The 13,761-nt window shown below is 41.3% G+C and overlaps 1 protein-coding gene across 1 annotated transcript in view; it reads left to right on the top strand.

Moving 5' to 3' along the window:
- DIPK2A (divergent protein kinase domain 2A) overlaps positions 1-13,366 on the top strand; it is a 37,265-nt gene extending 23,899 nt beyond the window's left edge. Inside the window, exons 2-3 of the mRNA XM_069975399.1 lie at positions 4,351-4,654; positions 12,357-13,366. Of these exons, the coding sequence (XP_069831500.1) occupies positions 4,351-4,654; positions 12,357-12,688 (636 nt within the window). The 3' untranslated portion in view covers positions 12,689-13,366. The remainder of the gene's footprint in view (positions 1-4,350; positions 4,655-12,356) is intronic.
- Positions 13,367-13,761: the final 395 nt, after the last annotated feature.

The following is a 13,761-nucleotide window of genomic DNA, read 5'->3' as shown; positions in this document are numbered from 1 at the left end:
TTTTGGTTACTTACCACCCAAATAGCCTTTGTAATAGTCACGTGACAACAAGTTGCACAACTTTGATGCAGTATGCTGTTGCCTGATGGTTTCATCTGCTGCCGTCTCTTTGTGACAGCGGCATAAATCTGCTTCGGTCGATCTGCTGTGCCAGGTTACCCCCCTAGTCCTTGGTGGGTGCTGTGGTTGGAAAATCATTCATGCCAAACAAGTCTGCAGCGGGTCAATAAAATTCCAGACCAGAAATCGATCAGTGATTTGTTATTGTAACTTCTGGCTTTGTCCAAAACGACAACCTTAACAGACCAACCATGAGCAAATCTTTCAGAAACCCATGGTTGTAAATCTGCCCTATGCAGCCAGCTATAATCCCAGGCGGCCGGCTCTGTACTCGGCCCAATCTGATAAGGCAGCGGCCGGCTGACCTTTCCCGTCTCATGCACTTAGCCAGTGTTTATTACTGTTAATAGTTCAGCTGGCGTTTTATGTCTTCACGTTTGCGCCTCTGTTTAGATACCACAATGAATAGTATTAGCAATTCCCACAAATACTTTGTTTTTAATAAGTGGATTAATGCATCTTTTTTATGTTGCTTTAAGTAAAGACTTAAGTAGTTATTTGGAGATTGTTGTGATCAAGGCTGAATCAGACCCTTGGAAGGAAAAAAAATCCAATTTCTTTTGAAGTTTTATTAGGGCTCTTTTTCCCTCCTTACATCAATATTACTGAGGATGGTAGGCATACAGGATTGTGCACTGAGGAACGAGATCAAGATGAAAAGTAAGAGTAAAGACTGTTTGACTGCATGTTTTAACAAGTCTGCTTTCCAAGTGGAGCACCAGCAAAAGAATCTATGAAACCCAGCGAAGTGCGAGGATGAAATATTAATACATTGTCTGGAGACAGGCACTTGAAAGGGAGCTGTGTATGAAAGTTGCCTTTCATAGGAGGAGTGACGTCCTCTGCATCTCTGGAGTGCGGCTGCATTAAAATCTCATGTGACTAATACCACACTTGTAAATACAACCTCACGAAACCGAACATGGCTGCTGTGGAGAAGAGCAGAGCCTTTTATATCTTTAGGTCTTAATTCAAAGCTAGTTTTCATCATTGGTTTATGTGATTTCCCCATTGAGAAAGGGCAGACAAGAGTCCATACAATAGGGGGCTAGCAGACATTGTCCTGCTGCATGTGAAATGGTTTGCTTTGTACTGTCCTTTGTGTTGTGATATATATATATATATATATATATATATATATATATATGTGTATGTATGTGTGTGTATATATATATAAAAATATAAATCTCAGCCACATGTGAATATGACCCTTATTAGGGCTCCTGCACCAGTACCAGATTTTTCACTTTATGTATTTCAGTATATCCTCTTCTGTGGGATAATAAAAAGGGAAACAGATCATAGTCCTAGTGTACTGCAGCCCTAAACGTTTTCACTAGCTGTGTGTCTCACAACCTTGTCTTGTTTTTTCTTTTATTGCTTCCTTTTGCTCTTTTCAGTTGCTTCCTGCTCATATTGCTGCTATGTGCTGCCTTCTGTGCCTGCTCTCCCCCGTCCCTCTTTTATGGTGTGTTGCCTGCAATCACTGTCTATAGATCTCCGCTCCTCTCTCCTTCCTTTTCCCAGTGCTTCTGGTTAACTAATCTGCATGAATACAATTTCTGTAAACTGTTAGAAGTCAATACAATAAATATGTTGTATTCGCAGGACTGGAAACACTTTTTATTTGGACATAGATGGCATATTGATTGAATATGCTATATATGTCAGTGAGGGGTCTCCAGGGTACGACGTGGCCGTGCACGGCTTTTCGGAAAGGTGTGAACTCCCATTTTCAGGATAAGTGACGTTTCCAACAGCCAGACCCCCAATGAATAGTTGTTAAGTCTGCTGTACTATAGATGTCTCTGAAGGGAAAACCTTTCACTTTAATATTCTGCTCAGCTTGACACCATTTTTATTCCTTATTACCAAAATAGTGATTCCGACACCTTATTTCCTTGCAAAATTGCTATGTTATTGAACATGAAAAGCGAGATCACTTGTGGTCGTCAGCTCTCCATGGTGCGGACTGCAATTCTTCTAATCTGACCTATGAGAGTACATCACAGTGAATCCATATCACGTAAGCCCTCTGCGGTAGTACGGAATTGTCTATATTGCTGCTGTTTCTTTAACTGAAATGCAAAGCAGCCCTGTGAAGCCAACATTTGGTGGCAGCTTTTTCTTCCAGTCAGTTTTTAACTTCAATTATAGAAGCCTTAGAACACGACTGGGGGTGCAGGCCAAGCCAGAAATCTCTTCAGAAGGAAATATTTCCTGTCTATAGACGTTGGGTAATCAGTAGAGCAGGATGATGTATGGCTTCTAATCGGAGTCAGACACTGACTTGAAGGGAAAGCTACTTCCAAAAAGTGCATTGCATATCCCTCTTCCCAGAATTACCAATGGAGCACGGATGACATATGTCTGCATGTCTTTGAGACACCCCCCCCCCCCCCCCCCCAATCAAAGAGGAAACATTAACTCTTTGGTCTCTTTTAACATAAAGATGCTGTTATAGTTTAGTCTGCCTCTACTAGAAATGGCCAGATGTTTACCCCAAGCCTGAGTGATGTTACTGTGTTTTCCATCATGGCGCTGTCTGATAAAACACTGTTCTTGTTGTGTTAATTGCTGATGGATAAAAACACTAAATCTGTTTTTAAATATTTTTTTTTTTTTAGTCCTCATAGAAATAAAATATGGTGTATTATTTCAGGCTATTTAAATAGGTTACCAAAGCTAAAACCGTTCAAGCGATTCTCACACGTTCAGAAGCTCTATGGGGAATGCTGAGTGATTGCTCTGCGCACGTGAATGGCTAATGTGATGAACTGATTGTGTGTGTTTTCTGAAATTGGGTCAAATCACACTCGTGTGTACGGCTGTGTTCACTTCACGCTTTGCGTCTAACATATAGTCTACACACAGAATAGTCCACATGCTCTTGTGGTTAAAGGAACCTGTCACACTAAACATGCAGCGACCTCCACCGTCTCCTCTGCCCTGAGGGCTGGCTGCAGATTCCTGCTGGTGGGGTGTAATGGAAACCTATACCACATCCCTGTTGCCTGTGAGGCAGCATTTATGACAGTATATCATCTCTAGCAAATATGACTCATGAGATGTTTATTGGTATTCATCCCACAGTCCCAAAAAGGGAGAAACATGCTAAACACCAGATACAATACATATTTGTAGCTTCATTGAAAACTAGTTAGGCTACGTTCACATTAGCGTTTGACCATCCGGCACCATTCTGTCTACCTTTTCCGTTTTAGAGTAAGCAAAACGGAAACTGTCGGATCTGTCAAAATCCCCATAGATTCCCATGCTATTTTAGTGTGCTCTATTTGTCCTAATTGTGCTCCGTTTGCATGCAATCCGTTCAAGATCCGTTTTTTTGAACGGAAGAAAAAATAGTGTTTGCAGTATTTTTCTTTCCACTTAAAAAAACGGATCACGAACAGAAAGTGCACTTCCGTTTTTTTTTTTTACATTGTAGTCAATGAGGACGGATCTAAAACTGAAGGTATTTCCGTTAACATCCGTTTTTTTCATCCGTTTTTGCACTGAGCATGCGCAGAAGCAGCAAGAAACCAAAGAAGAAAAATAAACGGATAGAAAAACGGATGCTGACTGATGCAAACGGATGCAAACTGATGTGCAAAAGTCCGTTTTTTTTAAGCCAAAATACAAACGGACCATTAAAAAAAGATGAACATTTTGCAATCAGTTTGCATCAGTCTGCTCATAAGTTTGTGCTCATCCGTTTAGTTAATATAGACGGATCCGTTAGAAACAAAGAAAAAGTCTAGTGTGGCCGAGCCCTTAAAAGAATCAGAACATTTATGTATACAAAATGAGATGAAAACCAGACACCTATATAAGAGGAAAGCTACTGGGCATCCTGACATAAATGCAGGCTTTATAGAGTACATGCCATAATCACTACTCTGGGATCTGTAAAGTACTAATAAAATAGCAAATTAGAGGCCTAAAATAGGCAGTAAAAGTCCTTTATACCCCCACACCTAAAATATGTTGTTCTCCCCGTTATAACTTATAAAGTTTGGATGACCATTCTCTTAATAGTGATAATTGTTCACTTGCCTTTATTTTGTGATGTATGCCATTTGTAAAGCCCTTATATGTATATATGTTTCTCGTACTGCTACACGCGCACACACACACACACACACAGACACACACACACACACACGTGTTTTATTAAATGTCTTACCGCAGGTAGCTGTATGTCTAACCCAATCACTCTGTCTTCCCCAGAGTTTCCCATCAGATGAAGGCTGGCCTTTTGCTAAGTACCTGGGAGCATGCGGCAGAATGGTGGCTGTGAATTACGTAGGAGAAGAACTCTGGAGTTTCTTTAATGCTCCATGGGAAAAGCGAGTGGACCTTGCGTGGCAGCTAATGGAGATTGCTGAACAGCTCACAAACAATGACTTTGAATTTGCACTTTACCTCTTAGATGTCAGCTTTGACAACTTTGCTGTTGGACCTCGAGATGGGAAAGTAATCATTGTGGATGCAGAAAATGTCCTGGTAGCCGATAAAAAGTTAATCAAACAAAGTAAGTTTCTCATTTTTGTTTTCTCTCCAATACACAAATACATGGGACTTTAATTTTGGGCTAGGTTTTGACTTCCGCAGGGATCTGTTCAGTTTCAGTCTGGTATCCTTTTATTTTTACAGGGTTCTGCAATTTTGTGCAGTATTTTTTTGTCCACTTAGTTCCTGCAACATTTAATGAACATGTGATAGAGCCTCAGCAAAAGCAGAACCCAGCCTTGTATACCTTTTTAATATACATACCCTATGTTTTAGACAAAAAACAGAAGGTGCAGCAGCAACCCACAGGCGCAGGAGCTTACCGTATATACTCCTCCCAGTGTACACACAGTAAACACCTGCTCTGTAGATATAAAAAATGAGGATCTTAACCAACTATTTGATCAAACAGAGTGTACCATGTCGCCAACGTTAAGGCGTCCTTGAGACATGGTCCCTACTCTAGTATTTTAACACTAGCAATGGCCTCTCCTGGGCTGAATAAGCCTACAACTGGACAGATAGGAGCCAAATGATCTCTTTTATAGCACCCTTGGGACATGGGTGGAGTGCAGGCCAACAGGAGGTAGCCACACCCCCACATTCAACAGAAAAAAAGGAAAAATTGTCCGCACATCTATGACTCTATTCACACTGCAGGTTGCTCGTGGCTTAAGTACAGACAAAAAAACAGAAGGTGCAGCAGCAACCCACAGGTGCAAGGGCTTACCGTATATACTGCTCCCAGCGTACACACGGTAAACACCTGCTCTGTAGATAGCCCTTGCACCTGTGGGTTGCTGCTGCACCTTCTGTTTTTTGTCTGTACTTAAGCCACGAGCAGCGTGCAACCTGCAGTGTGAATAGAGTCATAGATCTGCGGCCATTTTTTTTCCTTTTTTTCTGTTGAATGTGGGGGGTGTGGCTACCTCCTGTTGGCCTGCACTCCACCCATGTCCCAAGGGTGCTATAAAAGAGATCATTTGGCTCCTATGTGCCCAGTTGTAGGCTTATTCAGCCCAGGAGAGGCCATTGCTAGTGTGAAAATACTAAAGTAGGGACCATGTCTCGAGGACACCTTAACGTTGGCGACATGGTATACTCTGATCAAATAGTTTGCGAAGATCCTCATTTTTTAATATCTACAGAGCAGGTGTTTACCGTGTGTACGCTGGGAGGAGTATATACGGTAAGCCCTTGCACCTGTGGGTTGCTGCTGCACCTTCTGTTTTTTGTCTGTACTTAAGCGACCCTATGTTTTAGTTACCCAAGGAATTGGGGAAATGAGATGTCTAAGATGAGGTCTGCTACTTCTACATCATTGTCTCCTCTCCAGTACTGGTGACATATGATGCATAATAGAACTTTATAATCCTTGTTTGAATGTGTAGCATTCCTTAATTTAACTTGCATGTATGTTACTCAAGTTCTTAATGGGAATCTCTCAGCATATTAGGACACCCTACACTACTGATCCTTATAGTGGACATTATGCAGAGACACACAGGCATAGATTTATCAGTCTGTTTTAGACCTCTCCAGAGAGTTATATATTTTTATACATTGCTTTAATAACATTATATTACTTTGCAGTATAACTTCATTATAATGTATAATAATCATTCTACTGTTATACAGCATTCATGACAGGAACTGCAGAACTCTTCAAGCCCACGTTTCCTCTCTGATCAACCTACACAGCACCACTAGCAGGGTGAGCGGTGGTGGTGATCACTCTGTGCAGGGGCTGCCAGGCACACACTGCTTCTGACAGCCAACCTCCCCCTGTACTGTATATTCTAATACGATTAAACCACAATCCATATTTCCTCTGCCGATCGATCAGAGGTGACTAATCCTGTCATTGGGTTGTTATTTTAGGACATGTAGCAGGGAAGCACTGACATGTAGAAATAAACAGGCAAATGGGCACAAAACCAAGCTGTTTCCGCTGACTATCAGGAAAGCTGCCAGATAATATCTTGTCAGTTTGCTTCTGCATCATGCCCATATTTATCTTGTTCTGGAAGTTCAGCACCTGTTCCTCTGTACCACAAACATGATTGATGGGTGAAGTCTTTCCAATGAATCTTAGATTTTCTTCCACATTTTCTAGGGATGATCTAGTGCCTACTTTACTATGTTGTGTGATGTAGACTGCTGCATTTTACTTTGTTTTTTTTTTCTGTGTTTAGATATCTAAGAAAAGCGAGTTAGCTAGAGCAATATATTTACTGCTGATATTGAATAGAAGTCTGGGGAATATTCCAAAATGCTCAAATTAAATTTAATTTCTGATCTAGTTAATCAGTGGGACATGTGCGGCTTTTATATTGGGGTAATTACATTTCTGAGATGTATAGCTCAAATGAAATAATGCCTTGTATTCCATTTATGCTGTACAACTCCAGACCCTTGGATGGGGCTTCTGGTTATCTCCAGCTAGGTATACCGATGTAAAAATAGGACATAAAGGCTTAAAATAAGTAATGCTTTTATTTTTGCTCTTCCACTTACCCCTGAAGAGCAAAGATCACCCACATTAAGAAATTGAGAGGGACCTTGGGTGTGTGCGGCTTTAGGAGGTGGCTTAATGCTGCAGAACCGCACTACCGCACTCAAGCCAAACACTAAGCAAACCAAATGACTGCAAGACAAGCATGTCAAAGGTTGGATTAGATGACAAGGTATTGAGGGGAAAAGTGTCTTGGAGTATATTTACTTGAATGACTTTTTTTAACCAATAAAGAAAGCCTGAGGCCTCACTAAACACTTACATTCCATATTCTTATAACTTTGTTGTTTTCCGTTGTTATGGGAATGTCTGAATAAATTAACTGGGTTGTGGTCAAAGGGGGTGTATCCTTAACCCTTTAAGGACATGGCCCATTTTCGTTTTTACGTTTTCGGTTTTTCCTCCTTGTGTTTAAAAGGTCATAGCACTTGCATTTTTCCACCTAGAAACCCACATGACCCCTTATTTTTTGCGTCACTAATTGTACTTTGCAATTATAGGCTGAATTTTTGCATAAAGTACACTGCGAAACCAGAAAAAAATTCAAAGTGTGGTGAAATTGAAAAAAAAAAACGCATTTCTTTTATTTGGGGGAAATGTGTTTTTACGCCATTCGCCCTGGGGTAAAACTGACTTGTTATGCATGTTCCTCAAGTTGTTATGATTAAAACGATATATAACATGTATAACTTATATTGTATCTGATGGCCTGTAAAAAATTCAAACCGTTGTTAACCAATATACGTTCCTTAAAATCGCTCCATTCCCAGGCTTATAGCGCTTTTATCCTTTGGTCTATGGGGCTGTGCGAGGTGTAATTTTTTGCGCCATGATGTGATCTTTCTATCGGTACCTTGATTGCCCATATACGTCTTTTTGATCGCTTTTTATTACATTTTTTCTGGATTTGATGCGACCAAAAATGCGCAATTTTGCACTTTGGGATTTTTTTGCGCTGACGCCGTTTACCGTACGAGATCAGGAATGTGATTAATTAATAGTTCGGGCGATTACGCACGCGGCGATAGCAAACATGTTTATTTATTTATTTGTTTACTTTTATTTAAAACCTGGGAAAAGGGGGGTGATTCAGACTTTTATTAGGGGAGGGGGCTTTTTACTATTAACAACACTTTATTTTATTTTTTTACACATATACTAGAAGCCCCCCTGGGGGACTTCTAGTATATACACTGTGATCTCTCATTGAGATCTCTGCAGCATAGATATGCTGCAGAGATCCATGAGATCGGCACTCGTTTGCTTTCGGCTGCTGCAGCCGAAACCGAACGAGTGCCGAGCCGAGGACGGCGCCATCTTGGACGCGTCCCCGGCCGGCATCAGTAACGGAGATCGCTCCTCCGGGACAAGGTCCCGGAGGAGCGATCTCCCCCACTAGACACCAGGGAAACGTTGCCTCCGGTAATCGGAGGCAGCTGTCAACTTTGACAGCTGCCTCCGATTAGCTAATTAGCGGGCACGACGATCAGACCGTGCCCGCTAATAGCAGCGGTCCCGGGCTACTCGCGGCACCCGGGATCGCGGCAGTGCAAGTGCGGACATATGACGTACCGGTACGTCATATGTCCTTAAGAGGTTAAAGGAGAAGTCCGGTAAAAATTTTTATTTAAGTATTGTATTGCCCCCAAAAAGTTATACAAATCACCAATATACACTTATTACGGGAAATGCTTATAAAGTGCTTTTTTCCCTGCACTTACTACTGCATCAAGGTTTCACTTCCTGGATAACATGGTGATGTCACGAGTCGACCCGACTCCCAGAGCTGTGCGGGCTGTGACTGCTGGAGAGGATGATGGCAGAGGGATGCTCAGTGTCCCTCCAGTGCCCTGTGTCCCTCAGTGTCCCCCTGCCATCATCCTCTCCAGCAGCCACAGCCTGCAGAGCTCTAGGAGTCGGGTCGTGACATCACCATGTTATCCAGGAAGTGAAGCCTTGATGCAGTAGAAAGTGCAGGGAAAAAACACTTAATAAGCATTTCCCGTAATAAGTGTATATTGGTGATTTGTATAACTTTTTGGAGGCAATACAATACTTTAATAACATTTTTCACCGGATTTCTCCTTTAAGGCCCTATTATACGAAACAATTATCGTCTGTATCCGGCCAATAATTGTCTTGTGTAATAGAAGGCAACAATCAGCCGACATGAACGATGCCGGCTGATCGTTGCAATCGTTTGCTCCTCTCAGTCTAAGGGTTCTATTACACTAAGCGATCTTTTAATGATTAATGATCGCAAACGAGATTGTTTATCATTAACCTGAAATCGTTCACCATATTACACAGAACTATAGTCGTTACGATCGTTACTATGATTGTTTACTCCTTCTGATCCCAGCAAAACAATGGGCAATGTGCAATTACACTGAACGATTAGTGAAAAAAAAACGGAACTTGAGTAAATGAACATGGAATTACAGCGACCGATTAGCGAACATTTAACAATAATTTTTAGGATCAGATCTAAATCAACTACATACAAATGACTTTTTGATTGTTGCTTGCAATTACACAGAACAATCATTGTTTTAATTCGAATGATTTAACTATTTTATTTGCACAATAATCGCCCCGTGTAATAGGGCCCTAACAGCACTAGGTTGTCGGGGTATACGGAAACTTCACCAGCTGGTAACATCAGATGTCAGTTTGTTCAAACATTTCCAAAAGGAACAACGGGTGGCATGGCACCATGCAGGGTTTTAAAGGGGAAGTTCACAAAAAAATCAACTGGTGCCAAACATTTGTAATTTACTTCTATTACTTGTATATTACTACTTATGATCTAGTGTATGTCCAACAGGGAGTTGTATTCTTTCCAGTCTGGAGAGAAAGAGGTTTTCTATGGGGATTTGCTACTGCTCTGGACAGTTCCTGACATGCACTTTTAGCAGAGAGCACTATGTCAGACTGGAGAGGATACCACTTCCTGCAGGGCATATAGCAGCTAAGAAGTACTGGAAGACTTGACATTTTAATAGAAATTTCACATTTCTGACTCTGGCACCAGTTGATACCAGAAAGCTCAGAGTTATTTCACACAATTGGTTACTAGAACTGACCTACAGGGCTAAATTCCTCCATTTGATAGCCAGAGTGATTCCTAATATAAATCACTTCATTAACCAAAAATGACTCCTCACCCCAGAAAACATGTCTGGCTTCTCTGCAGTCTGCTGTCCGCTGTCTGTTAGGGGAATCTGTCATTCATGTTTTTGCGGCATTTCTTTGTTTAAATAATTAGAAGCTAAATGAGTGTGTGGGCACGGCAATGTGATCAGCATCGCCAGGCTTAATTATATTGTTTATGACAAAGAAAGACTGTTGCTAAATCACGTTTTGCCAGTTGCTGCTCATAAAGCACAATCTAATAAGTGCATGCGGTTTTTTTTTTGGTTTTTTTTTTTGCTATGAACCTTTTTGATGCATTTCCTCTACAGTTGCCCAACACAAATGTGGGAACATGGCCTAATAGCTAGATCTGGACAGATTACAGGAAGCGGGGGTGGGTACCTACAAGCCCATACACTTTATTCCTGAAAGGTAAATCAATGCTTCCTCTCATTTCCCCTAAAGCAAATGCAGCTTGGTACTTAGTGTAGTCTTTTCTTTCTGCTCACATAGCACCTTGGAAACCCAGTGCATCAGGAGCACTCTCTATATCATTAGCCCAGTCCAGTGCACACTTTCTCTACTATAACATGACATAGCACCGGTTTAGGTTAGCCAGAGCAGTAGGAAAAGGAAGTCCTGTGGGTAAAACTGGTAAACATCTAAGCTTCGGTCCTAAAATAGAAAAAGTAATAGCTATGTATCATGGAGGGAGGTCTATTAGATGTTCAAAAGCAGCAGTGAAAGCATAAAACACCTTGTCCCCACTGATATGTAAAGAAACCAAGCAGCTATTTAAAGCGACTCTGTACCCACAAAGCGACTCCCCAAACTGCTTGTACCTTGGATAGCTGCTTTTAATCTGTCCTGGGGTCCGTTCAGCAGGTGATGCAGTTAATGTCCTTAAAAACAACTTTTAAACTTGCAGCCCTGTGCCCTACGGCCGTGGCCTAGATTGTGTGTGCATTAGACTGGCACGACCTCTGTCCCTCCTCCCCGCCCTCCTCATCATTAGGAATGCTCCAGGCAGGTTGTCTCCTATTCCCCACCTGTGTCAGCCTGGCACACGGGCTGGGTCGTTAAGGACCTGTGCAATGTTCAGACAGGAGAATGTTCCAGTGTCATTCTTAATGATGGGGAGGAGGGCCGGGGGCTGTGTGTGTGCAAAGTTAGGGCACAAATATTGTAGGACACGGCCTTTGACCCAGGGCTGCTGTTTTTTTAGGACAATAACTGCATCACCTGCCGAACGGACCCCAGGACAGATTAAAAGCAGCTATCCAAAGGTACAAGTGTTTTTTTTTTTTTGGGGGGGGGGGGGGGGGAGGGTTGTCAGATTGTGGCTACAGAGTCGCTTTAAAGAGGATGTACCACCAGGTACATCCTCTTTAAGCTGAACCCACGGATCGAACGGTGTCCGCACGGGGAAGCCAGTGCTGCGGTCTCTTTTTCGGACCGCGGACCGATACCCGTGCCTGGCTTCCCCGTGATGGCACTGTTCGATCCGTGGGTTCAGCTTAAAGAGGATGTGCCTGGTGGTACATTTGCTTTAAACTTGCAGTTTCTGTGCCTTGCTCTGCCATTGCTTTCTGAATGCCCTCTTCCATCTCCAACTTTACTTTTCCTCTCTCCATAGACTTGTATTGGCAGCCAGGCAGTATGTAAACTAATCTCTCAATGACCTGATAGTTTGTCCTCTCACAAGACAGTTTTTCAGAGTGAATGAAGGTTTAATGGATAAAACCTTATATTTTCTCCCCTTCTGGGATATACTACATAGTTTCTTACGGTCACTTGTACTATTGATGTATGCAGTTTGTTGACCTTTAGATGATGATTTAAAATATTTCCATGGGGGAAGCAGTGAATTGTATTAAGAACAGTAAGAATAGTCTGTCTGTTAATTTTGACTATTTTTAGCCACTTTGTTAACTACTTACAATTTTGCAATGTGAAGTAAATGAATATGATTCTATATAGTGGGGTTTGCTCATAGGGGCTCTTAATTTGTATGCTTTTCCATTTCTCAGAAATTCCATTGTACTAAATCTTCAAATCTCGTCTGCATTTTCAGATAAACCCGAAAACTGGGACGTGTGGTATGAAAGCAAGTTTGATGACTGCGACAAAGAAGCATGCCTTTCTTTCTCAAAAGAAATTCTTTGCTCTCGTACTACTGTGGACCATAACTATTATGCCATTTGCCAGAACCTACTATCTAGACATGCCACATGGCGTGGAACTTCTGGCGGCCTGCTTCACGACCCTCCAGCAGAAGTTGCCAAAGATGGCCGCCTTGGGACACTGTTGGACGAATGTGCAAACCCAAAGAAAAGATACGGCAGATTTAAAGCTGCCAAGGAATTACGAGAATACCTTGCACAACTAAGTAATAATGTGAGGTAGCCCATACTGTTTTTTGTATTTTTTTTTTTTCCTCTTTAGTCAGTGGAAGGTTTAATTAGTTAGAGCACGTACAGGTTTCAATTACTATTGTATATTCAGAGGAGCTAACTTCTAAATAGAGGCGCTGTGAATGCCATGGGAATGAACGGAGGTGGCACAGTGCGCCATCCAATCCCTTACTATCATGCCAGTACATGTTCTCATCTAATTAAAACTTCTGGAACTGCTATTGATTTCTCTCTGGTTACCTGAGAGGAAGATCACATGCCAATCTCCAGGTCACTGGGGATAATAGACTTTTGGTAGCTTAATTGATTATTCATGTGTCAAAAAGTAGTTGACATGACATATTACATTGGTATCACAATTTTTGTGAAGCTGATGCCTTTACTTGGAAAGTTCAAGTTAAGACCGCTGGCCTGTTTTAAAGGCTTTTTTCATATTTGTATGTTAAAAACACCAGTTTTTGACTTTTGCGTTCTATTTGGGATCTTGTCTTTGTTGCGTCCTGTTTCCAGTCGAAAAGGATCATGGAAAGAGTACTGTATTTTTTTTAATTTAAAGGGCAGGACTCCCAAACTTTCTTTTTTTTCCATTTTTTAATTATTTTGTAATGGCTTTGATTTATGCTGTAAATGTTACCCCGGTTCTACATTAAAATTTAGTCATTCTTTGGTATCTCTTAAACTGTTTTTTTTTTTTTACCTCTTCCCTTCTGTGTTAATGTTTTCCTACTGCTTTTACGTAGGGTACATTGTTGTCCCTCCCTGCTTGCAATACAGATGAATGTTTTTAAAACCTTTACTTAATGGTCATTACAGGTGTAGCAGAGCTGAACGTGTCTTATAATCATAATGTGCTGTTTTTCTATGGTACTTAAGAAATGTCCTCCCTGGTTCTTCATTATATACCAGTGGGTATAACATTTCAAGGCATACTACTGGTAAAATTGGCACCATACCTTTTTTTTAAGGGGTTACACATTAATATGTACCCTTTTAAATGTTTCCTTCTGTTATTGATGTTTCCATTTTATATCCTCTTTATATTGAGGTCTTACAATTACAAAAGTT

The sequence above is a fragment of the Dendropsophus ebraccatus genome, chromosome 6 (assembly GCF_027789765.1).
Source record: "Dendropsophus ebraccatus isolate aDenEbr1 chromosome 6, aDenEbr1.pat, whole genome shotgun sequence".
NCBI classification, from domain to species: domain Eukaryota; kingdom Metazoa; phylum Chordata; class Amphibia; order Anura; family Hylidae; genus Dendropsophus; species Dendropsophus ebraccatus.
This window is presented reverse-complemented; position numbering and strand designations above follow the sequence as displayed.